Source organism: Melanerpes formicivorus, unplaced genomic scaffold (assembly GCF_026170545.1).
Source record: "Melanerpes formicivorus ecotype bairdi unplaced genomic scaffold, bMelFor1.0.p_v2 SCAF_35, whole genome shotgun sequence".
Lineage (NCBI taxonomy): Eukaryota > Metazoa > Chordata > Aves > Piciformes > Picidae > Melanerpes > Melanerpes formicivorus.
The window spans coordinates 4,948,555-4,973,414 of NW_027142387.1; the positions used below are offsets into that span (position 1 = coordinate 4,948,555).

Sequence of the window (24,860 nt, forward strand, 5' to 3'; positions counted from 1 at the left end):
CCCCAGTTGTATCCAATGGTGTTGAACACCTCTCAGAACCCATAGGTGGAGATCTTTCAGTCAGGGGATCTTCAGAGAAACTGGGTGAAGATTAAACCAGTAAATGTTTTACATCTTATTGCCATGAAGAGCAGGATGCCGAAGCTGGGACCAGCAGATGGTGAGCTGTCCTGCCCTTGAGGGACTGCCTTCCCCTAGTCAAGGAGGAAGGCAGATGCAGTGCTGGAGCATGCAGGGGCATCTGCCAGGGTTACCTGCTTGTGAGCGTGGTCATAGGAATTGATGTGGTTGTCAAACTCGTGGTGTTTGTGGTACTGCTTGTCACACAGCTCACAGTAGAAGTTGGCCTTCACATCCTCCAGAGCCTTAGCTGCAGCTTTCTCCTTCTCAGCATAGTCCTGCAAAGGCAGAAACAAAGGGAGATGCTATGCTACAGATCATGAGCTCATGCTCACCCACACAGAAGCGCTGAGGCTGGAGGAGACCTTTGAGATCACCAAGTCCAGCAGCTCACCTAGAGCTCACAATCCCACCACTGCTGCTGAGCCACTGCCATGGAGCACATGAAAACCATCAGAGTGACCAGGACTGCTAGCCCCCCAGGCTCCAGCCCCCACGTGCTGAGGAGGTTTGGGTCTTAAACTGGATGTAATGAAGTAGTTGTTTCTGGGATCATTATACTTACTGCTTGATGTAGATACTGGAGTAAGAATAGCAGAGAGAAAAGGGGTGCAGAAGAACATCATCAAGACACTGCCCAGCTGCTGGGCATTCCCAGTTTGCACCAACATGTGTCTGCTCTTTTAGGCTGCTCAGAAGAAGGGTCCTTCTAGTCTGGCACCAAGGAAGGGTTTCTTACGTGTTCTGCTTGTATTTTCCCTGAGATACTCACCAGGGCCAGGCAGCAGCACGCTGAGATTTCTCTGGAGCAGAACAACCTCAGCAGGAGCCTTTGCCATGCCACCCGGTCCCTTCCTGAAATGGTGCCAGGGGAGGTGCAGCTTGGAGATCAGGAAAAATTTCTGTGCTGCAAGAATGGTCAGGGATTGGCACAGGCTGCCCAGGGAGGTGGTGGAGATCCCGCCCCTGGAGGTGTTCCAGAAACGTGTGGCCATGGCATGAGTGGCTCTAACTGCTGGTGAGATTAACCTCACCTTAGCTTGGCTGACCAGCACTTAGCTGTGTGCTCTGAGGCAGCACCTCCAACTTCCTCTGTAAGCAAGAGAGCCCCTGTCCCCTGCTGCTGAACCCCATCCATTGAGATAACCTACTGCAGGGTGAGAGGAGGCTCTCCAGAGCTGCAAGCTCTGCCCAGAGACCACAGCAAGGTAGCTCCACTAGTTACCTTAATTCCTGGATAGCTGAACTTGGAGCTCATGAATTCCAGACTGGATTTTCTTATATCCAGCTCTAAAGCTCCCCATGAAACTTGCATCAGCTGAGGTTCTTGAAGACAGGGAGGTCAAGGAGGAATGTTGTGCCTGGAATCTGGATTTTGAGCTTGCAGATGATGGCAGTGACTCCTCAGTCCTCCCACAGGGCAAACAGCCCAGCACATCTCTGCTGCATGCACATGGCTCAGGTGGGTTAAGAGCACAGAGTGCATTGGGATGGAAGGGACCCTCAAAGGTTACCTTGTCCAATCTCCCTGCAGTCAGCAGGGGCATCTGCATTAGCTGCTCAGGACCCCATCAAGTTTGACCTTGAATATCTCCAGGGATGGGGCCTCCATCACCTCCCTGGGCAGCCTGTCCCAGTGTCTCCCCACCCTCACTGTGCAGAGCTTCCTCCAGATGTCCAACCTAAACCTGCCCTGCTCCACTTTCAAACCACTGCCCCTTGTCCTATCCCCACAGGCCCTTCTGAACAGTCCCTCCCCAGCCTTCCTGTAGGCCCCCTTCAGATGTTGAAATGCAGCTCTAAGGTCTCCCTGGAGCCTTCTCTTCTGCAGGCTGAACAGCCCTGACTCTCCTAGCCTGTCCCCATAGCAGTGCTGCTCCAGTCCCCTGATCATTTTTGTGGCCTCCTCTGCACCCACTCCATCAGATCCTTGTCCTTCCTGTGTTGGGGTCCCCAGAGCTGGACACAGGACTGCAGGTGAGAACCCACCTGAGCAGAGCAGAGCAGAGCAGAGCAGAGCAGAGCAGAGGGGCAGTCACCTCTCTAGATCTGCTGGCCATGGACTGTATTATGCAGACTACTCAATGTGGGCAGCCCTGAGGTGATACCTCTCCTCCTGAGTGGCTGCTCCCTGCTGGTTGTTACTACTTGAGTGTCTGAGGGGCAGAGGCTGTGCCAAGCCAGCAGCTCAGCAGCTTGCACTGGGTATTGGCATCCCCAGAGCCCGTTAAGAAGTTGAGACGTTCCAGCTTGTGCTCCAAGCCCATTGTTTTGCCAGCATTAATTATTCACCAGGCCTTGGAGACCTTGGAGCTGCATTTCAAATATCTTAATGGGACCTACAGGAAGGCTGGGGAGGGACACTTCAGAAGGGCATCAACTCCCTGCCCAGCACTCCTAGAGGCTGCTCTAAGGTCTCCCTGCAGCCTTCTCTTCTCCAGGCTGAACAGCCCCAACTCTCTCTGCCTGACCCCATAGCAGAGGGGCGCCAGCCCTCTGATCATTTTGGTTGGCCTCCCTTGGATCCATTCTAAGAGATCCTTCTTGTGTTGGGAGCTCCAGAGCTGGCCCCAGCACTCCAGGTGGGGTCTCAGCCGAGCAGAGCAGAGGCAGAATCCCCTCCCTGCCCCTGCTATCTACAGTGCTGGGGATCAGCCCAGCACAGGGTGGGTTTCCGGGCTTCCAGTTCATGTTACTGGCTCATGGGGAGCTGGAACAGGTTGCCCAGGGAGGTTGTGGATGCCCCCTCCCTGGAAGTGTTCAAGGCCAGGCTGGATGAAGCCTTGAGCAAGCTGTGCTGGTGGGAGGTGTCCCTGCCCATGGCAAGGGGTTGGAACTGGGTGATCTTGAAGGTCCATTCCAAGCCAACCCCTTCTGTGATTGCATGCTGGATGCAGGTAAGATCATGCCCTGTGGGACATGAGCACAGAGTGCACCTGGATGCATTCATATTTTTCCTAGAAGGCTGCAAAAATTATTTTTTCCCCAGCTTAAATGCTGACAAACAATATCTTGGATGAGAACCAAACAGGCTCATGTTAGGTGTTTCCATTTCATCACTTGCCCTAATTGGCTCATCTTGTCTGGAATGGGAGGTAATTAAGCACTCTGGATTGAATGTGAAATTAGTCATAGATTCATAGGATGGGTTGGGTTGGATCTTCAAGATCATCCAGTCCCAACCCCCTGCCCTGGGCAGGGACACCTCCCACCAGCCCAGCTTGCTCAAGGCCTCATCCAACCTGGCCTTGACCACCATGTCAGTGTGGCCCTCACAGACACAGAGCTCTTTTAATTGGTTCTGTAGTGAATTTGAGAGGGAATCCTCCTGCCTGTGCCAGGCTGGGGGTGCCTTCACTCAGCAGCCTCTGCAGAAGGCTTCTGATGGTAGGAGGACAATTAGTGGTAGGTGACATATGGTGTTCTCATAGAAGGAAAATCAATGGGGAATGTCCTGTGACTGAGTTTCCTATAATGTTGCCACTGACACCTAGTCAATCAGAGAGACTTTATTAAAGCCTGGCTCTGGAGGAGGTGTTTAACAACTCCATGGTCGTTAGGGGTCTGCTGAGATAGACAAAAGCAAACCCCTCTGCCTGCCTGGGGAACTGCTGGGGAATGCATCTCAGAGCCTCCAGAGCAGCGAGCTGAGAAGCAGGTCACTGGATGCAGCAAAGCTTCACAGGCAGCTGTGAGCTGGGCTCCTACAAGTGGAGTGGAGTAAAATCAAGGTGCTTGCAAACAGCCCATGAGCAAAATCTAACATCCACAGCTTCACTGCAGGCTCCTCTCTCTCATTGTCTGCAACATCAACCCAGCACCACCATGGCCACTAAACCATGGCCCCAAGTGCCATGGCCACACATTTCTGGAACCCCTCCAGGGCTGGGGACTCCACCACCTCCCTGGGCAGCCTGTGCCAATCCCTGACCACTCCTGCAGCAAACAAATTCTTCCTGGTCGCCAATCTAAACCTCCCTGGTGCAGCAGGAGGCCATTTCCTCTCATTCCAGCACCTGAGCCTAGGGAGAAGCAGGGCAAATCCAAGCATGTGAATAAGTCACAGCCTGATGTCCATAGCCAAGGTCTTGAAGTACGTTTTCATTAGTGACAAAACAACCTCTGGTCAGCCATGGAATCCATGAGTGACTCTAATTAACAGCACAGGGCACACCAATGATTTAGGGACCAGGATCAGGATTCAAAATGAGTGTAGATTGTGAGCCATTGAATCAATGAATCACAAAAGTGGTTTGGTTGGCAAAGGCCTTCAAGCTCATCCAGTCCAACCACTCTAACTCTGCCAAGGCTGGGGCTAACCCATGGGCCTCAGCACCAATCTCTGCCTCTTGGAAACACTTCCAGAGATGGGCATTAAGCCACCCTCCTGGGCAGCCTGTGCCAGGCTGTGAGAACCCTTTCAGTCATAGATTCACAGAACAGTTTGGGTTGGAAGGGGCCTTCAAGATCATCCAGTTCCAACCCCCTGCCATAGGCAGGGACACCTCCCACCAGCCCAGCTTGCTCAAGGCCTCATCCAACCTGGCCTTGAACATACCAGGGTTGGGGCATCCACAACCTCCCTGGGCAACCTGTTCCAGTGCCTCCCCACCCTTACTGTCAAGAATTTCTTCCTTATCTCCAAGAGGTTTCTTCTCCTCTGCAATCTAAGAACAGACTAGCTGAGTGAACAGCTAGGGAAAATGTCCAGGAGGTTGCAGCAGGAGAGAACTGAAATGAACTCAACAATGAAACTGAAAGCAGATCAGCTTCTGACACCTCAGCAGCAGTGTTCTGTGTGAGACACCAGGGGTAATGACTCCACTGGAATCAGTATTGGCAAAGCATCAGATGTGAAATACTGCTGGCTGCACCTACACCAGCCAAGAACTTGGCTGCTGGAACCTGCCCTTCCATCACCCCACTCAGCTGTGATAGTTCAGCTTCAGGAATTCCTTTGGAGTGATCTTTCTACCTCCCTTTGAGGTAAAAATGAGTGCAGCTCTGGAAGCAGCCTCAGCCCAGGGACCATACTCTGCAGGCAGGAGGGTTGAGACTTCACCAGGCTCTCCACATCCTGTGTGCTGCCACTGAACACTGCCTGTGTGCCAACAGCCACTGAACTGTGCTCCCCAGGCACCCCCACCTCGTGACCTTCCCCAAGGCAACCAACATTCACATGCTAAAACCCACAGAACTGTTTGGGAAAGGGCCTCTAAGCTCATCCAGTCCAACCATCAACACACCACCACCATGGCCACTGAACCACGTCCAGATGCAGCATCATGCTGATACCCAGACAGCCCTCACACTTCTTCAGCCAGACAGAAATAAACCCAAACACACAGCGTGCCACACAGGCCTGAGGAGACTCAGGCCAAGCAAGGACACAACTTGTCTGCAGTGTGCTTGACATTGTACATAGAACCATAGGCTGCTTTGGGTTAGAGGGGACCTGCAAGATCATCCAGCTCCAACTCTACCTGCCATACAAGGACACCTCCCACCAGCCCAGCCTGCTTAAGGCTCAGCCTGCCTTTCAGCACTGCCAGGCTTGGAGCCTCCACAGATGCTCTGGGCAACCTGTCCCAGTGCTTCCCCACTCTCCTGGGCAAGAACTGCTTCACAGAATCACAGAATCACCAAGGCTGGAAGAGACCTCAAAGATCATCGAGTCCAACCTGTCACCACATGTAGACCTCATGACTAGACCATGGCACCAAGTGCCACGTCCAATCCCCTCTTGAACACCTCCAGGGATGGTGACTCCACCACCTCCCTGGGCAGCACATCCCAATGACGAATGACTCGCTCGGTGAAGAACTTTCTCCTCACCTCGAGTCTAAACCTCCCCTGGCGCAGCTTGAGACTGTGTCCTCTTGTTCTGGTGCTGGTTGTCTGGGAGAAGAGACCAACCCCTTCCTGGCCACAACCTCCTTTCAGGTAGTTGTAGAGGGCAATAAGGTCTCCCCTGAGCCTCCTCTTCTCCAGGCTAAACAATCCCAGCTCCCTCAGCCTCTCCTCATAGGGCTGTGCTCAAGGCCTCTCCCCAGCCTTGTTGCCCTTCTCTGGACACGTTCAAGTGTCTCAATGTCCTTCCTAAACTGAGGGGCCCAGAACTGGACACAGTACTCAAGGTGTGGCCTAACCAAAGCAGAGTACAGGGGCACAATGACTTCCCTCCTCATGGCTCATCTCAAACCAGCTTCTTCCAGTCTGAATCCAGCACCCCTCATCCTCTCCCTTGTTGCTATGGAGAAGAGGGCCATGGCACTTAGAGTGGTTGGACTTGGTGACCTTAAAGCTCTTTTCAAACGGCCTCTCTCCTCATGCTTTTCACACACAGCCCATTACTGCACCATTTCCCGTTCTGAGCACTCCCTTTTGCTACCAGAACACTCAGAGCTGAGAGATGCAATGCTTTTAGCAGGTCCTACATGCTCTGCAGAGTAGACTCCTGCTGGAACTGATAGGGCTGTGATAAGGAGCTGTAAATTTAAGGAGTCATAAACCTATTCCTAGCTTATTTACCACCAGAGCCACCAGGGCTGGCTGGAACCAGCCTCACAGAAGACAAACATTCACAGAAATCACAGCAGGGCTCTTCAGATCTCCGGCAAACCTTTTATGTCATAGCATGGTAGAGGTTGGAAGGGACCTCCAGAGATCATCCAGTTCAACCCCCCTGCCAGAGCAGCATCACCTAGGGCAGCTCACACAGGAACACATCCAGATGGGGCTTGAAAGTCTCTGGAGAAGGAGACTCCATAGCCTCTGTGGGCAGCTGGCTCCAGCACCCTCACACCAAAGAAGTTTATCCTCCTGTTGATGTGGAGCTTCCTGGGTTCCAGTTTGTGTCCACCCGCCTTCTCCTATCACAGGGCACCACTGAACAGAGCCTGGCCCCTTCTTGTCTCCCATCCTTCAGATACTGATGAGATCCTGTCTGGGGCTGTTCCTCTCCAGGCTCAACAGCTGCAGGGCTCTCAGCCTTCCCTGTTCACAGAGATGTTCCAGCCCCTTTGGCATCCTCACAGCCTTCACTGGTCACTCTCCAGTAGTTTCCTGTCCCTCTTGAACTGGGACACAGTACTCCAGGTGTGGCCTCACCAGAGCAGAGCAGAGGAGGACAACCTCCCTTGACCTGCTGGCCACACTTTTCTTGATGCACCCCAGGATGCTGTTGTCCCTCTTGGCCACAAGGGCACATTGCTGTCCACCAGGACTCCAAGGTTTTTCTCCATGGGGCTTCTTTCCATGCTCTTTGTATGTTTTGACCTTTCTCTCTAGGGCACAACAGAATTGAACTTCAGTGCAGCACCTTTCACATGTGAGTTAGCTAAAAGCACCTTGGAATAATACCACTGACCAGACAGCAGGAAACACAGCACTTGGCATCAGCACAGGAGCAGTCACTGCAGCCCCAGCACCTGAAAGGGACCTACAGGAAATCTGGGGAAGGACTTTCTACAAGGGCCTGCAGTGACTGGATAAGGGACAGTGGCTTTGAGCTGGAAGAGGAGAGATTGAGACTGGAGATGAGGAAGAAATTCTTGACAGTGAGAGTGGGAAGACAGTGGAACAGTCTGCCCAGGGAGGTTGTGGATGTCCCCTCCCTGGAGGTGTTCAAGGCCAGGTTGGATGAGACCTTGAGCAAGCTGTGCTGGTGGGAGGTGTCCCTGCCCCTGGCTGGGAGTTGGGACTGGATGATCTTGAGGGTCCCTTCCAACCCAAACCCATCTGATGAACCTGTGAACTATCCCCAAGAGTCAGAGCCTTTGGGTTTGGTTATTAAGAGCCTTTTTCATAAAAGAGAGGCTAATCCCAGCAGGTGGCTCCTGACAGTCCCTCACACCAACACCACCAAACTTTGACAGCCTCTTTCTTTTAATAGTTTTTAACTCTTTCTCTGCAGATCCCCAAAATCTTGAAGGCAGCTGATGGGAGATTAAGCCAACATAACAAATGAGGCAATCTGATGTTTAATATCAGTGGGTTCCTATTGCTTCTAGCAACAACAAATAATTCTTAATTTTATGATGAAATATTAATACATTTCTAGGAACCCTGGGTTGGCCAATGATGAAATATTAATAAATTACTAGGGCAATCTAGATTGGGCTATTTATTTTCTCACACAGTGTATGTTTGCAGGCTGCTTCAGAGGCACGTCTCGCAGGGTGAGCATTCATCATGCAGCTGAATTATTTCTGGACTCTCCACCTTCTCTTCAAGGGTCCTCAGAAAATCACAGAATCAAAGGGGCTGGAAGGGAGCTCGAAAGGTCATCTAGTCCAACCCCCCTGCCAGAGCAGCATCACCTGTGCCAGGCCACACAGGAACTCACCAGGTGAGGTTTAAATATCTCCAGCGAGGCAGACTCCACACTGCCCCTGGGCAGCCCGTGCCAGGGCTCTGTCACCCTCACAGGGACAAAATCTTTCCTCATATTTACATGAAACTTCCTGTGCCTCAACTTCCACCCACTGCCTCTTGTCCTGACATTGGGCATCACTGAGCAGAGCCTGGCTCCATCCTCTTAGCTCTCACCCTTTACATAAACATTGATGAGGTCATGTCTCAGTCTCCTCTTCTCTAAGCTAAAGAGCCCCAGCTCCCTCAGTCTCTCCTCGTACAGAAGATGCTGCCCCATCACTACATTGTGGAGCACTTGGTGGCACAGCCTCCCTGGGGAGGTGGCTGAATCCCTGGAGGGGTTTCCCAGAGGTAGAGATGGTGCTGAGGGCCATGGCTTAGCCCCAGCTTTGGCAGAGTTAGAGAAGGGTTGGGCTGGGTGAGCTTGAAGGTCACCATTCTGTGATTCTGTGGACTGTTGTCTGTAAACAACAATTGTTGACCTAACCCCCATTCACTCCTAGAGTCATGGAATGGTTCTGGTTTGAAAAGACCTTCCTGATCCTGGAGTCCAACTGTGCTGGTACTGGGAAGAACACTGCAGAATGCAGCCTGAGGTTTAAAATACACATGCCAGTGTCTGGGGCACAAAAGAGCTCCAGGAGCTACTCTGCTGAACAAACAAAAGCTGCTCCAGCCTGGTCTGCCCTCAGCTCAGTGCAGAGTGCACCACATGGCTCCTGCTGCCACCAATGCTCGGCTGGAGCATCTCAGCCAGGCTTAACGAGCAGCTCGAGTACTCCGCGGGGACCTGAGGCTTCCTCAGCCAGCAGCTCAAGTGGCTGATTGCAGCTGGATGCTGTTTGAGGAGGCCTCCTGGGCTGACTGAACTTAACACAGAGCAACATCAGAGCTTCTTGGCTGCAGACAAGGCTCTCAGCTTGAAAGAGGCTTTCTGGCTTCAGCACCACCCTCTAAGAACACTGGCAGGGAGGCCTCAGCTCCAAGAGAGCATCCTTATATTTCCAGCCTTCCTGAGCCACATTCCTAAGGAGTCTGCATAAAAACTCAATTCATTCCCAGTCCAGACTCCAAATGCTCCTTTAGTTTGGAACCATGATTCCAGACCTGGCCAGGCTGGAGAGCTGGGCAGAGGGGAACTTCATGAAGTTGAACAAGGACAGGTGATTCTATCAATTTCCTCCTCCCTTATCAATAGGTTGAGTGTAGTTCAGGCAGACCTTTCATAAAAGAATAACAAAAATGACTTACAAGCTCTTTCTCCCTTGCATTGTCAGCTAAATACTTTACACTTCTTTAATCAGAGGTTTACAGAATGGGTTGGACTGGAAGGGATCTTCAAGATCATCCAGTCCCAACCCACTGCCATGGGCAGGGACACCTCCCACCCGCCCAGCTAGCTCAAGGCCTTGAACACCTCCAGGGAGGGGGCATCCACAAAGTCCCTGGGCAGCCTGTTCCAGTGTCTCTAGCATTCAGTGACATCTAGCATTCTGTGATCCAGCCCTTGGCCTTGTTGACTCTCATCCCACTGGCCTCAGCCCATGGATGCAGCCTGGCCAGGTCCCTCTGCAGAGCCTGCGAGGCTGCAGCAGCCCTGCTCCAGTTGCACCAGGGTGAAGAGACCAGGAATGAAAAACAAAATCCACAGCTCTTAAAAAAAGAAAATTTACCCTCCAAACAAATATCAAAAGACAAAAATCAGCTGCCTGGGGTACAGCTGGCTGAGGTGTGACCTCAGAGAGGCTTTCCAGGATTGGAAGAAGGCCTCCAGAGAGCTAGAAAGGGACTTTCAACGAAGGCCTGGAGTGACAGGACAAGGGGTGATGGCTTCAGACTGGAAGAATATCACAGTATCACAGTATCACTAAGGTTGGAAGAGACCTCGAGGATCATCGAGTCCAACCTATCAACACAGACCTCATGACTAGACCATGGCACCAAGTGCCACGTCCAATCCCCTCTTGAACACCTCCAGGGATAGTGACTCCACCACCTCCCTGGGCAGCCCATACCAATGGCAAATGACTCGCTCGGTGAAGAACTTTCTCCTCACCTCGAGTATAAACCTCCCCTGGCACAGCTTGAGACTGTGTCCTCTTGTTCTGGTGCTGGTTGCCTGGGAGAAGAGACCAACCCCTCCTGGCTACAACCTTCCTTCAGGTAGTTGTAGAGGGCAATGAAGTCTCCCCTGAGCCTCCTCTTCTCCAGGCTAAACAATCCCAGCTCCCTCAGCCTCTCCTCATAGGGCTGTGTTCAAGGCCTCTCCCCAGCCTTGTTGCCCTTCTCTGGACACGTTCAAGTGTCTCAATGTCCTTCCTAAACTGAGGGGCCCAGAACTGGACACAGTACTCAAGGTGTGGCCTAACCAAAGCAGAGTGCAGGGGCACAATGACCTCCCTGCTCCTGCTGGCCACACTATTCTTAATGCAGGCCAGGATGCCATTGGCCTTCTTGGCCACCTGGGCACACTGCTGGCTCATGTTCAGGTGGCTGTCAATCAGCACCCCCAGGTCCCTCTCTGTTTGGGAGCTCTCCAGCCACTCTGACCCCAGCCTGTAGCTCTGCATGGGGTTGCCGTGGCCAAAGTGCAGCACTCGGCACTTGGACTTGTTGAATGCCATCCCATTGGACTCTGCCCATCTGTCCAGTCGGTCGAGGTCCCTCTGCAGAGCCTTTCCACCCTCTAACTGACCAACATCTGCCCCTAACTTGGTGTCATCTGCAAACTTGCTGATGACTGACTCGACCCCCTCATCCAGATCATCAATGAAGATGTTAAAGAGGCTGGGGCCCAGCACTGATCCCTGGGGGACACCACTGGTGACTGGCCGCCAGCTGGCTGTGGCACCATTCACCACCACTCTCTGGGCTCAGCCCTCCAGCCAGTTCCTAACCCAGCACAGAGTGTTGCAGTCCAAGCCATGGCTGACAGCTTGGCCAGGAGTTTGCTGTGGGGGACAGTGTCAAAGTCCTTGCTGAAGGCCTCCCCACGTCCACCAGGCGGGTCACCTGATCATAGAAGGAGATCAGGTTGGACAGGCAGGACCTGCCCTTCCTAAATCCATGCTGGCTGGACCTGAGCCCTTGGCTGTCCTTCAGGTGTGCAGTTATTGCCTCCAGGATAATCTGCTCCATCACTTTCCCTGGCACTGAGGTCAGGCTGACTGGCCTGGAGTTTCCAGGTTCCTCCATCCGATCCTTCTTGTGGATGGGGACCACACTGGCCAGTTTCCAGTCACCTGGGACCTCACTGGTGAGCCAGGACTGCACATCCTCCACTAGAGCAGCTGGCTCAGAGCCTTGGCCAGCCTGGCCTTGACTATCTCCAGGGGTGGAGCCTCATCACCTTATCAGACAGGACAAGAATTTAGACATTTATTTTTTTGACTCCTAAGCTTTAACAAGTTCAAAACCTGCTGTGGGTTAGGTTGTGGAGCTTGAATCCCAGTGAAAACACGTCCTCTCACCTTTCCTGAGCACCACCACACTGAGAGGAAAATATTGCATTGGTTTTAAATCCTCACTTTCCAGCCTTTTATTACTTTAAACTTCCCAGCATCAGGAGAGATCAAGCATCTCAACACAGCTGGGGTGTCCCCTTGACAGCCTCCTCTCTGGGGATGACAGAACTGCCAACCAAACAATGATTGAAGGACAGCTTTTCCTCAGCAGGTCCCACCAGATGTCGTTCTCTTGTCTGTTAGATGAAGAGGTGAGGCACCAGGGTGACCCCCATCAGTGCTCAGATAATGGGAAAACCTGCTCCTGAAACCCATTGGTCACCATGCAGTGCAAAACTCCTGCTGACAGAGGGTGAGGAGGGGTTTTGTAAGGTGCCAGCAACTTAAAACAAAGGGTGTCAAAGACTCCTCAGAACTTCTTGTCTGCATGGACACATCCTTCACGTAGCAGACTCTAGCTATGGGGCATCTCAGTTAAGAGGATGGACTTCAGGCAGGTTTGTTGGACCCCCTGGGAGCTGTCAGAGTTCAGTGAGTCTCACAGGCTCATAGAAACATAGAATGGGTTGGGTTGGATGAGACCTTAAAGGTATGGAGTTCCAACCCCCTGCCATGGGCAGGGACACCTCCCCCCAGCCCAGCTTGCTCAAGGCCTCACCCAGCCTGGCCTTGGACACCTCCAGGCACCCACAACCTCCCTGGGCAACCTGTTCCAGTGTCTCACCCGTACTTGCCCATTCAGGGTGCCTCTGCTCTATCCAATATGGAAAAGGAAACAGGTCTGCTACGTCTGACACCTCCTGCTATGTCAAAGCCACCTCTTCTCTACCAGCAGGGAAAAAAATGCTGCCATAGAAACAATTTTTAATGCTGCTTTAGCAATCCCCAGCAATTTTCTCTTCTCCCTTTCACAAAGCAGCAGCAGAGGGGAGCCTGCATTTGTTTTTAAGTAGGTGAAGGTGGGGAGCTGCCTGTGAAGACAACGGTGGCCAAGCCATAGCTGATACTGATTGGCAAGTCAGGACATTGATCCCTGGCACTGTGCTAGCACATCCAGCAGGCTGCAGTTCAATACTCCCAATGAAGTAAACCAGGTGGGATTTGAGGCTGCTGGATTCTCCTGCTCTGTTTCCTACCTGCATTTTATTCCTGGAGATTTAAGGTCAAGCTTACAAGCAGAAGGTAAGTTGTGAGTCAGCAGCTGATTTTTCATGCCACCATGCATGTCCTGTCCTGGTCTCCTCAACAGCTCAGCAGAACATCACCTGGGCTGGAGAGCACACCTTATGAGGAGCAGCTGAGGGAACTGGGACTGTCCAGCCTGGAGAAGAGGAGGCTGAGGGAACAGCTCATTGCTGTGTGATGGGGGCTGCACAGCTGGACTCAGCACTCCAGGTGGGGCCTCAGCAGAGCAGAGGGGCAGAATCCCCTCCCCTGGCCTGCTGGCCAGGCACCTTTTGATGCAGCCCAGGCTGGCTTGTTGGGCTGCCAGCTCATCTCAAGCTCCTCATCAAGCAGCACCTCCCTGTCCATACTTCTCCTCATGTTCTGTTTGATGTTAGGGATTCTGTTAATCTGCTGCTTTCCTGACAGAGCTGAGATAGAAGCTGAGCCCTCAGGAGCAATGAGTCATGTTGGAGCTGTCTGAAGGGTCTCCAGAGCATTCCCTGTTCTGTGTTTCCAGATTGCCCAAGCACACAGGCAAAGCTTGTTTGAAAACTTCAGCCCCAAGCTGTTAGTACCTCGGATCCCCTGATCCAGCAGCTTTGAACCACCTCCTGGCACTTGTGGTGCAGGATGTTCTTGAGGCTGGCACAAAAGCTGCCAGTGACGGAGCAAGCTCAACTTCAAGGTCATTGAAGGGCTCCTCAGACTGCCAGGCTTCCTGAGAAGGGCTCTGACAGCCAGGACAGTCACAAAGTAGGACTTGAACTAGTGTCAGTGTTTTCACTCTTGTTTGGTAATGAAGCTATCACTGATGCTTCACAGTGTAAGAATCAGAATTGGTTGGGTTGGAAAAGCCCTCTGAGATCACCCAGTCCAACAGCAACCCAACACCACCAAGGCCACTAAGGCATGTCCCCAGCTGCCATGTCTACAAGGCTTCAGAACACCTCCAGCAGCAGTAACTCCATGATCTTCTGGGCAGCCTGTGCCAATGCCTGACCACACTTCCATTCCAATTGTTTTTACTAATCTCTAACCTAAACCTTCCCTGGTGCACCCTGAGGCCCTTTCCTCTCCTCCTGCCACTTGTTCCTAGGGACAAGAGTCCAACCCTCACCTGGCTCCAGCCTCCCTTCAGGGAGCTGTAGAGAGCAATGAGGTCTCCCCTCAGCCTCCTTTTCTCCATACTAAACACCCCCAGGTCCCTCAGCTGCTCCTCACCAGCCCTGTTCTCCAGACCCTTCCCCAGCTTCCTTGCCCTTCTCTGGACCTGCTCCAGCCCCTCAATGTCCTTGGAGTGAGGGACCCAAAACTGAACCCAGTACTCCAGGTGTGGCCTCCCCAGTGCTGAGTGCAGGAGGACAATCCCTGCCCTGCTCCTGCTGGCCACACCACTGCTGACCCAGGCCAGGATGCTGGTGACCTTCTTTGCCACCTGGGCACACCCTGGCTCATCTTCAGCTGCTGTCACCCAGCAGCCCCAGGTCTTTCTCTGCTGGGCAGTTCCCAGCCACTCTGCCCTAGCCTGCAGCAAGTCACAAGGTCACCTCTCCTTTGCTGTAGCCCAGAACAGGAGCCACAACTTGCAGGTGCTTTGGCTCTCCTCTCTGTCTCTCACTGTTCCTCCCTGTTTGCTTTCCCCTCTCTCTGCCTCTCTCCATCTGCCATCCTCTGTGTTTTCATCTCAATTAAACAAATCCAGGGCAGAACCCTCCTGGCTGTTTGCATGGCCCCTGCCACAGAAGGCTGCAGCTCCAGGCCAGCAGGCCCAGATGGTTCCACCATACAAACAAACAAGATAATCTCATAATTCCTCAGGGCACCACATCAGGGTCCCTTCCTCTTCCTCTGCACTCACCAGGCTCTTCTGGCAAGAGAAGGTGCTCTGAGGTGACAAGGGCTCTGCCACGTGTTTGTGTCCTTTCCTGAATCTCTGTTTTAATGAGTGACAGACAAGGGTGGTAGCTGCAGCTCACAGGGACACAGAGATAGATTTGCTGAGCTTCAGGAGTTGCAGCAGTGTCCTGCTCCAGCCAAATCTTCAGCTCCTGCACCACTGCAGGCATTTCTCTATCACAGTACAACATGAATGGCTGCAAAGGGAGGCAGTGTTGGTCTGCTGGAGGGCAGGAAGGCTCTGCAGAGTGATTTGGCCAGGCTGCATCCATGGGCTGAGGCCAATGGGATGAGATTCAGCAAGGTCAAGGGCTGGGTCCTGCACTTGGCTCACAACAACCCCAGGAAGGCTCCAGGCTGGGGGCAGAGCAGCTGGAAACTGCCTAGCACAGGACGGCCTGGGGGTGCTCACAGCCTGGCACAGGCTGCCCAGGGAAGTGGCTGAATGCCCATCCCTGGAGGTGCTTCCCAGAGGCAGCATTGTGGTGCTGAGGGCTCCAGCCTTGGCAGAGTTAGGGAAGGGTTGGACTGGATCTTGAACAACTTTTCCAAGCCAAACCATTCTGTGGTTTTATGACAATACTCACAGGGCTTCATTTTTCCCTCACAGAGCAGCTTGTTGAACCTTCTCCCATTGGTCTCAGCCCACGGATGCAGCCCCTGCAGGTCCCTCTGCAGAGCCTCCCTGCCCCCCAGGAGACCAACACTGCCTCCCACTCTGCTGTCAGTTTGAGAAGGTTTTTTCTCAACTGGGGCAGGAGAACACAAAGGGTTCTGCCAAAGGATTGTCACTGAGTGCAGTTAATCATTGTCCTCTTTTCCCCAGAGCTCCTGACTGCTAATCACATCAGCAGCCAAGTCAATACCAACACCCCTCCCTCTGCATTCAAGCCATCCCCCATTAGCAGCATTCTAATCGTTCATTATTTATATTGCAGGAGCACCCCAGAGTCCTCATCAAAACCTGGCACAAACCCAGACAGCAGAGAGTGCCTGCAGAGCAGTTTTGTGAAGGAAGAGTAACGACTGGAGACTGAGAGTCACAGAACCACCGAATTGGTTGGGTTGGAAAAGCCCTCCCAGACCACCCAGCCCAGCCAGCAACCCAACACCACCATGGCCACTAAACCATGGCCCCAAGAACCATGGCCACACACATCTGGAACACCTCCAGGGATGAGGACTCTAGCCCCTCCCTGGACAGCCTGTTTCAATCCCTGACCACTCTTGCAGCAAAGATCCAACCAAAAATATCCAACCTAGCCCTCTCCTGGCACAATTTCAGGCCATTTCCTCTCCTGTCACTCACTTCTAGGGAGAAAAGCCCAACCCCACACCTGGTTCCAGCCTCCTCTCAGGGAGCTGTAGAGAGCAATGAGGTCTCCTCTCAGCCTTCTCTTCTCCACACTAAACACTCCCAGGTCCCTCAGCTGCTCCTCACCAGCCCTGTTCTCCAGACCCTTCCCCAGCTTCCTTGCCCTTCTCTGGACCTGCTCCAGCCCTTCAATGTCCTTGGAGTGAGGGACCCAAACCTGAACTCTAAGAGCTAGGTTGTCTGGCTTATATGTTCCTTACCTTTCAGGTTTTAACAGCAGAGTGGACAAAGCCCTGACCAACATGGTCTGAGCTCACAGCTAACCCTGCCTGAGCAAGAGTTTGAAATAGAGACCTCTTGAGGTCTCCTGCCCCTTGAAGATTCTGGTGATACCAACATTTAGAATAGAATAGAATAGAATAGAATAGAATGATAGAATAGAATAGAATAGAATAGAATAGAATAGAATAGAATAGAATAGAATAGAATAGAATAGACCAGACCAGACCAGGTTGGAAGAGTCGTTTGAGATCATCACGTCCAACCTATCAACTAATCCAACACCACCTAATCAACTAACCCATGGCACCAAGCACCCCATCAAGTCTCCTCCTGAACACCTCCAATGATGGTGACTCCACCACCTCCCCAGGCAGCCCATTCCAATGGGCAATCACTCTCTCTGTATAGAACTTCTTCCTAACATCCAGCCTAAACCTCCCCTGGCACAGCCTGAGACCGTGTCCTCTTGTTCTGGTGCTGGTTGCCTGGGAGAAGAGACCAACCTCTGCCTGTCTACAACCTCCCTTAAGGTGGATGACAAATCAGAATCCATTTGAAAAGTACCAAACACGAAGCTGCTCCAGCCTCAGATGGATGTTTAGATCCCACAGCTCTTGCTCAACTGCCCCTGCAGGGCAGTCCTGGGCTTTGTTTCATTGCCTCCCCAGCTGTGGCATTAAATAGCTGTGTGAGGGAGGCTTAACGATCACCTGACATTTTTATGCACCCAGTGAGCCATTACCCTCAATACAAAAGGCAGTTACAGCTCCAGGACAGTGATTTACACCAGAGGAACCAGGGTAGTTAGGCAGAGACACGAATGAGTAAAATAAAGTTGATGTCACCTAGAAGCATGGCTTAGAATGTGGAGCTTTATCTTCTTTATGCTCCACATAAAGTCAAGTTTGGGTGCCTTGGCTACATATTTGCATATCCTGAACTTTTGGAGTTGTTAACTGCTGGCTTTGTGTCATAATTGCTTTGTCTGTGTTTTAAACTAGATTTAGAATCTGGAGGTTAGCTCCTCCAGTTAAATTATTCAAATTATTCGAACAGCTAAGAAAGGAATCCATAGAACCACAGAATGGTTGGGTTGGCAAAGCCCTTTAAGCTCATCCAGTCCAACCATTTTCTAACTCTGCCAAGGCTGGGGCCAAGCCATGGCCCTCTGCCTCTTGGAAACACCTCCAGGGATGGGCATTCAGCCACCTCCCTGGGCAGCCTGTTTCCTTCACAGCCACGAAGCAGATACCTGGTTAAAGAAGCTTGGCATTGGGGCAGGCTGTTCCTGAGCAAGCCACCTGAGCTGCTTCTTGGAGAATCACAGCATGGGTTGGGTTGGAAAAGCCCTTTCAGATCACCCAGTCAAATCACTCTCTAGCTCTACCACTGCTGTGACTAACCCATGGCCCTCAGCACCACATCTCTGTCTCTTTAAACCCCTCCAGAAGCACAAAGAACAGAAGGCACAGGCAGGTGCCTTACGTGCTTGCAGCCTGCTCACCACGCAGCCCCTGACAGGGCTTCTCAAAGAAAAGCTTTACTGAACAAAACAGAGCAAAGATGGAATTCCTGCTCTCTGACCAAACAGCTAAGAGCAGGGAGCATCAGCAAATGGACATATGCATAGGAACTGAGCGAGTCCTAGGATGGGTTGGGTTGAAAAGGACCTTCAAGATCACCTAGTTCCAAGCCCCTGCCACAGGCAGGGACACCTCAACTAGACTCAGCTGCTCAGGGCCTCATCCAACCTGGCCTTCAACACCCCTAGGGAGGAGGCAGCTACAGCCTCCCTGGGCAGCCTATTCTGGGGTGAGCCACCCTCATACTGAAGAGCTTCTTCCTCAGTCATCTCTTCTCCAGGCTGAACAACCCCAGCTCCCTCAGCCTGTCCTCACAGCAGAGGTGCTCCAGCCCTTGGATCATCTTTGTGGCCTCCTCTGGACTCACTCCAGCAGCTCTATGTCCTCCTTCTGCTGGGGGCCCCAGAACTGGAGGCAGGATTGGAGGTGGGGTCTCAGCAGAGCAGAATCAAAGGGCAGAATCCCTTCTCTTGCCTTGCTGGCCACACTCCTCTGGGTGCAGCCCAGCACACAGCTGCCTTCTGGGCTGCAGGAGGGGAGCTGCCCAGCAACCAACCCCCCCAAGTCTCTTTCTTCAGGGCTGCTCCCAACCTACTCTGCACCCAGCCTGGACCTGTGGCTGGGATTGGCCTGTCCTATCCATTAAACCATCAATACATGAATTAATACATCAATTCATATATCAATTAATACATCAATAAAGTATTAATGAATGCTAACAACTTATTTTGTCTTATATTGCTCCCCCTAGCTTAAAAAGTCAAATATTCAGCTCCACCTGAGCATTATCCTGTGGAATAATTTTTAAGGACTCTGTAGAGAAGAATCAATCCTGAGCTGCCTGACACATAGCCCACAATTATTAAACTGAGTTTTCTTATATTAAATGATCTTATCTTCAAAATTATTAGCCATTTATCAGACTCCTTAATAACGCTGGAAAAAAAAACCCTACAGTACACTGAGCACTGTTTTTCTTCCAGGGATAACTAGAAGCAAAAAAGGCCTAAATATCACCATCCTGTGGCTCTAGCTGAGAACAAGAGAGAGGGACAAACCTGGGGGCACAAGAGAGGGACAAAGCTGAGGACCCAGAGAGGGACAAAGCTGAGGACATGAGAGGGACAAACCTGGGGACACAAGAGGGAGACAAAGCTGGGGGCACAAGAGGGAGACAAAGCTGGGGACACAAGAGAGGGACAAAGCTGAGGACCCAGAGAGGGACAAAGCTGGGGACACAAGAGAGGGACAAAGCTGGGGACCCAGAGAGGGACAAAGCTGGGGACACAAGAGAGGGACAAAGCTGGGAACACAAGAGAGGGACAAAGCTGGGGACCCAGAGAGGGACAAAGCTGGGGACACAAGAGAGAGGGAAAAAGCTGGGGACACAAGAGAGAGGGAAAAAGCTGGGGACAGGAGAGGGGGACACAGCTGGGGACAGGAGAGAGGGGCAAGCCCACATATTAATAGCTGCATTATGAGACCTCAAGTAATTTTTTTTTTCATTAATATTGCAGTACCTGTATCATCTGTTAGGAAAAGTGCAGAGCAGACATGGAGCTTGTGAGCAGGGAGCCAAAACCACAGCTGAAGAGCAAGGCAGCAAATCCTGAGAGAAGAGAGAAAATCCTACCAGAGAAGGAAGACAGACAATTCCTAAACAGGAGAGGAAGGCAGAAAATCCTAAGACAAGAAGGAGAGAGAAAATCCTAGGAGAAGAGGAGCAAGACAGAAAACCCTAACAGAAGAAGAGGAAGAGAGAATATTGTAACAGACAAGGAAGGCAGAAAATTCCTAAACAGGAGAGGAAGGCAGAAAATCCCCAAGAGGAGGAAGGCAGAAAATTCCTAAACAGAAGAAGACAGAAAAATTCTTAAACAGAAGAGGAAGAGTGAAATTCCAGCAGCCCTTCTCTAGCTGCCTCACCACGTGGCTGCTGATTTTCCTGGGTGGATTAAGCCGTGGCAGATGGAGAGGGAGCTCTGCTCAGAGAACCAAGCAGCAGCCCACGTGTGCTGTGTAAGAGCAGAGGCTGATGGCAAAGCAATGGTCTGCAGTGTCCCTGGGGACTATAAATACCCCCCTGCAACAGCTGGAGTCACTGCCTCCATCAGGGCAGTGAATCAGGGAGGACAGCAGGGCTATCAGGATGATGAAGCTCTGCTAATCAAATGCAGACAGAGATTAAAAAGAATTAAAAGTGACAAGCAGAGTCTATCCCAGCCAGCCTGTAGCTCCTTAATCAAAGGATTATTCCTTACCTTGTCAATTAACAGCTCTCTCTCTGGGCTTTCTTCCCCTTTGTGCAACACAAAAGATGATGCCAAGTGTCAAGAAATCATTGTTCAGAAGAGGTGGCTTGGTTTAATTTATTGAGCTTGTGTGTGGACTGCAATGAATCATGGACACAGCTTTAGAAGCTGCCACACACACAATTAACCACAGAGCCCCCCTCCAGGGATGGGCATTCAGCCACCTCCCTGGGCAAACTGTGCCAGGCTTTGAGAACCCTTTCAGCCAAGAAGTTTCTTCTCATCTCCAACCTAAGCCTCCCCTGGTGCAACCTGAGGCTGTTTCCTCACTGTCTACCACCTGAGACTAGGCAGAAAAGCCCAAGGCCTGCCTGGCTCCAGCCTCCCTTCAGGGAGCTGGAGAGCAATGAGGTCTCCACTCAGCCTCCTCTTCTCCACACTAAACACCCCCAGCTCCCTCAGCTGCTCCTCACCAGCCCTGTTCTTCAGACCCTTCCCCAACTTCCCTGCCCTCCTCTGGACCTGCTCCAGCACCTCAATGTCCTTGGAGTGAAGGACCCAAAACTGAACCCATCACTCCAGGTGTGGCCTTCCCAGTGCTGAGTGCAGGAGGACAATCCCTGCCCTGCTCCTGCTGGCCACACCACTGCTGATCCAGGCCAGGATGCTGGTGGTCTTCTTGGCCACCTGGGCACACCCTGGCTCATCTTCAGCTGCTGTCACCCAGCACCCCCAGGTCTTTCTCTGCTGGGCACTTGCCAGCCCCTCTGCCCCCAGCCTTGCATTTGTGCTGCCTCCAAGCAGCTCTGAGTGCTTTCAGCAGGGGAAATTTCCAACTCCAAGCTTGCAAACCCAGGTCCTCTCTTCAGATAAATGACTCCCAGGGGTCAGCTTTCAGTGGTTAGTCGTTCATCCAGGCCTGTTCAGCATCCCAGCTCTAACCAGATGAATGACTGAGCTGCTTCAGATTTATTAATGCTGAAACATGGGAAATAATCTGTGCTGGTCTGCAGAGACTGCTAGCAAATGAAGACACAGCAACATGTCAAATGCCTCCATCTACCCAGATGAAAGAAGAATAACCATGAGCTCCAAGCCTGGAAGTGTTCAAATCCAGGTTGGATGAGGCTTTGAGCAAGCTGGGCTGGTGGGAGGTGTCCCTACCCATGGCAGGGGGTTGGAACTGAATGATCCTGAAGGTCCTTTCCAATCCAAAGCAGACTATGGTTCCACAAAGTTGGAGCTCACAGATCCTAACTCCCAGGCTCACACTCTCCAAAGTCTCATAGTCCTTTTTACTCCAGAATGAGATGGGCAGAGCAGCAGAGAAAAAGGAGTCAAAATGGGAATAATTGAGCAAAAGAGATGAAATCTCTGTTGGTTTCTGTAGGGAAAGGAATCGTTTTAATTGCCAGTGTGAAACAGCCTCACCCAGTGCAGGAAAATCCAGGCAGGGAGATCTATTTTCTTTTAAGGCTGACCTCCAGGGCTTCATTCAGATCTTTGCAGAGCAGGTCAGAGAAGCTCTGATTGGAACATTTCATTTGCTGCTTCATAGAACCACCATGGAATGCGTCTGAGCACACCACCAGCAACAGCCAGCAGTGCTGACTGCAAGGACAGGGGACAGAAGCCTGTCACTAACAAGGGGTTTGCTTCAGGGGTGCCAGAAGAAATATGATTTGATCTTAGAGGTCATCCCCAACCTTGATCATAGCACCACAGAATGGATTGGGTTGGATGGGACCTTCAAGATCATCCAGTTCCAACCTTCCTCCCACAGGCAGGGACACCTCCCACCAGCCCAGGTCGCTCAAGGCTTCATCCAGCCTGGCCTTCAACACCTTCACAGCCTCCTTGGGCAACCTGTTCCAGTGTTTCCATACCCTCCCTGTCAAGAATTTCTTCCTCATCTCCAGTCTCAACCTCCCCTCTCCCAGCTCAAAGCCACTGCACCTCATGCTGTCACCACAAGCCCTTCCAGCCACAGAATGTCAATGCTCAATGTTCTTCCCCTGCTCCTCTCTCTGATCACCACTGAATGTTCCCAGATCAAGCCCAGCCTGCCCTCACTGCTTTGATTTTATTTCCCTCCCTTGTTTCTCTTGCTCTGCTCCTGAAATTGCTTTGCTGTTTGGGGACTTCAAGAAACCTTGGGTCCACGGCAGCATTTTAAAAGCAGCTTTAGCTGGGCTTCCTGCAGCTCTGACAGAGTGAGCTCAGACACAAAGAGCCCTCAGTGGCTCACTGCAGGGAGTGCAGCAGTCATCTTCAATGAATGAGGTGGTGTCCTCCCAGCAGGCTGCCGCCAGGGACCTGTCAGGGAAGCTTAGGTTGGAGATCAGGAAAAAATTCTGTGCTGCAAGAGTGGTCAGGGATTGGCACAGGCTGCCCAGGGAGGTGGTGGAGTCCCCATCCCTGGAGGGGTTTAGTGGCCATGGTAGTGTTGGGTTGCTGGCTGGACTGGATGATCTGGGAGGGCTTTTCCAACCCAACCATTCTGGTACTCCCTGCATGTCAGTCACAGTTTCACACAGTCTGCCCTTGAGCTTGTTTAACTTCTCCTGAACATCTGGGAATCTCCTAGCTCTGTATTTCACAGCCCTCAATGATCGTGGCAGGCAAGTTCTGAGGGCTTCATATTCAAATATGTATAGGAAGTGAATTTTCTGTTTTCCACAAGCATTAGGATCAGAGCCCTGGCTGTTGGCATGAGGACTGGGTTCTACACATTGGCCACAGCAACCCCATGCAGTGCTACAGGCTGGGGTCAGAGTGGCTGGAGAGCAGCCAGGCAGAGAGGGACCTGGGGGTACTGGTTGATAGTAGGCTGACAATGAGCCTGCAGTGTGCCCAGGTGGCCAAGAAGGCCAATGGCATCCTGGCCTGTATCAGGAACAGCGTGGCCAGCAGGAGCAGGGAAGCCATTGTGCCCCTGGACTCTGCACTGGTTAGGCCACACTTTGAGTCCTGTGTCCAGTTCTGGGCCCCTCAGTTTAGGAAAGATGTTGACTTGCTTGAACGTGTCCAGAGAAGGGCAATAAAGGCTGGGGGAGCTGGGGTTGCTTAGCCTGGAGAAGAGGAGGCTCAGAGGAGACCTTATTGCGCTCTACAACTACCTGAAGGGAGGTTGTAGCCAGGCAGAGGTTGCTCTCTTCTCCCAGGTAACCAGCACCAGAACAAGAGGACACAGTCTCAAGCTGTGCCAGGGGAGGTTTAGGCTGGATGTTAGGAAGAAGTTCTTCACAAAAGAGTGATTGGCCATTGAAATGTGCTGCCCAGGGAGGTGGTGGAGTCACCATCATTGGAAGTGTTTAAGATGAGACTGGATGAGGCACTTGGTGCCATGGTTTAGTTGATCAGATGGTGTTGGATGATAGGTTGGACACAATGATCTCAAAGGTCTCTTCCAAACTATTCTATTCTATTCTATTCTGAAACTGCCCCAGCAAGCTGTGCCCTGTGGAACCAGTCACAGCTAAATGACAGATACAACCCTCCACAAACATCTGTGGAGCACAGAATCAGTAACTAGCAGAACAAATTTGCAGCAAGAGATGCAGAAAGGTGAGGAGGAACAACCCCCTGCATCAGGACAGACCCGGGGGTGACCTGCTGGGAAGCAGCTCCATGGAGAAGGGCCTGGGAGTCCTGCTGGGCAAAAAGTTCTCCATGGGACAGCAATGTGGCCTTGTGGCCAAGAAGGCCGAAGGGCTCCTGGGGAGCGCTAAGAACAGTGCAGCCAGCAGGACAAGGGAGGATCTCCTCCTCCTCTACTCTGCCCTGGCGAGACCTCATCTGGAGCATTATGTCCAGTTCTGGGTTCCACAGTTCAAGAAGAACAAGGAACTGCTGGATGGAGTCCAAATGAGGCCATAAGCATGCTGAAGGGACTGGAACATCTCTGTAAGGAGGGAAGGCTGAGAGCCCTGGGGAGAAGCCTGAGATGGGATTTGATCTGTAAATATCTGAGGGGTAGGGGACAAGCAGAAGGGGCCAGGCTCTGTTTAGTGGTGTCCTGTGATAGGACAAGGGGCAATGGACACAAACTGGAACCCAGGAGGTTCCACCTCAACAGGAGAAACTTCTTTGGTGTGAGGGTGCTGGAGGCCTGGAGCAGGCTGCCCAGAGAGGTGGTGGAGTCTCCTTCTCTGGAGACTTTCAAGCCCCATCTGGATGTGTTCCTGTGTGACCTGCCCTGGGTGACCCTGCTCTGGCAGGGGGGTTGGACTGGCTGATCTCCAGAGGTCCCTTCCCACCACTCCATCATTCCATAAAAGCCAGCTCTGTGCAGACTTGTTGTCAGTGGAGAAGCAAAATGTGTCCAAGGGATGGATGCCCTCTGGCAGCCTGAGCTGTTGTTTCCCGAGTAGGGCTGCACTAATTCCATTTATGCAACCCAGGA

The 24,860-nt window shown here is 52.1% G+C and overlaps 1 protein-coding gene across 3 annotated transcripts in view; it reads right to left on the reverse strand.

Moving 5' to 3' along the window:
* Positions 1-24,860, reverse strand: part of ZNF804B (zinc finger protein 804B) — a 60,719-nt gene that overhangs the window by 17,312 nt on the left and 18,547 nt on the right. Inside the window, exons 1-3 of one of the 3 annotated variants that reach the window (XM_068156920.1) lie at positions 20,130-20,157; positions 19,724-19,832; positions 255-398 (exon numbers count right to left, since the gene is read on the reverse strand). In XM_068156920.1, coding sequence (XP_068013021.1) covers positions 255-398; positions 19,724-19,732 — 153 coding nt within the window. In that variant the 5' untranslated portion in view covers positions 19,733-19,832; positions 20,130-20,157. Of the gene's footprint in view, positions 1-254; positions 399-19,723; positions 20,110-20,129; positions 20,158-24,860 lie in introns of those variants that run through there. The other 2 variants (XM_068156919.1, XM_068156921.1) reach the window with 2 other exon arrangements.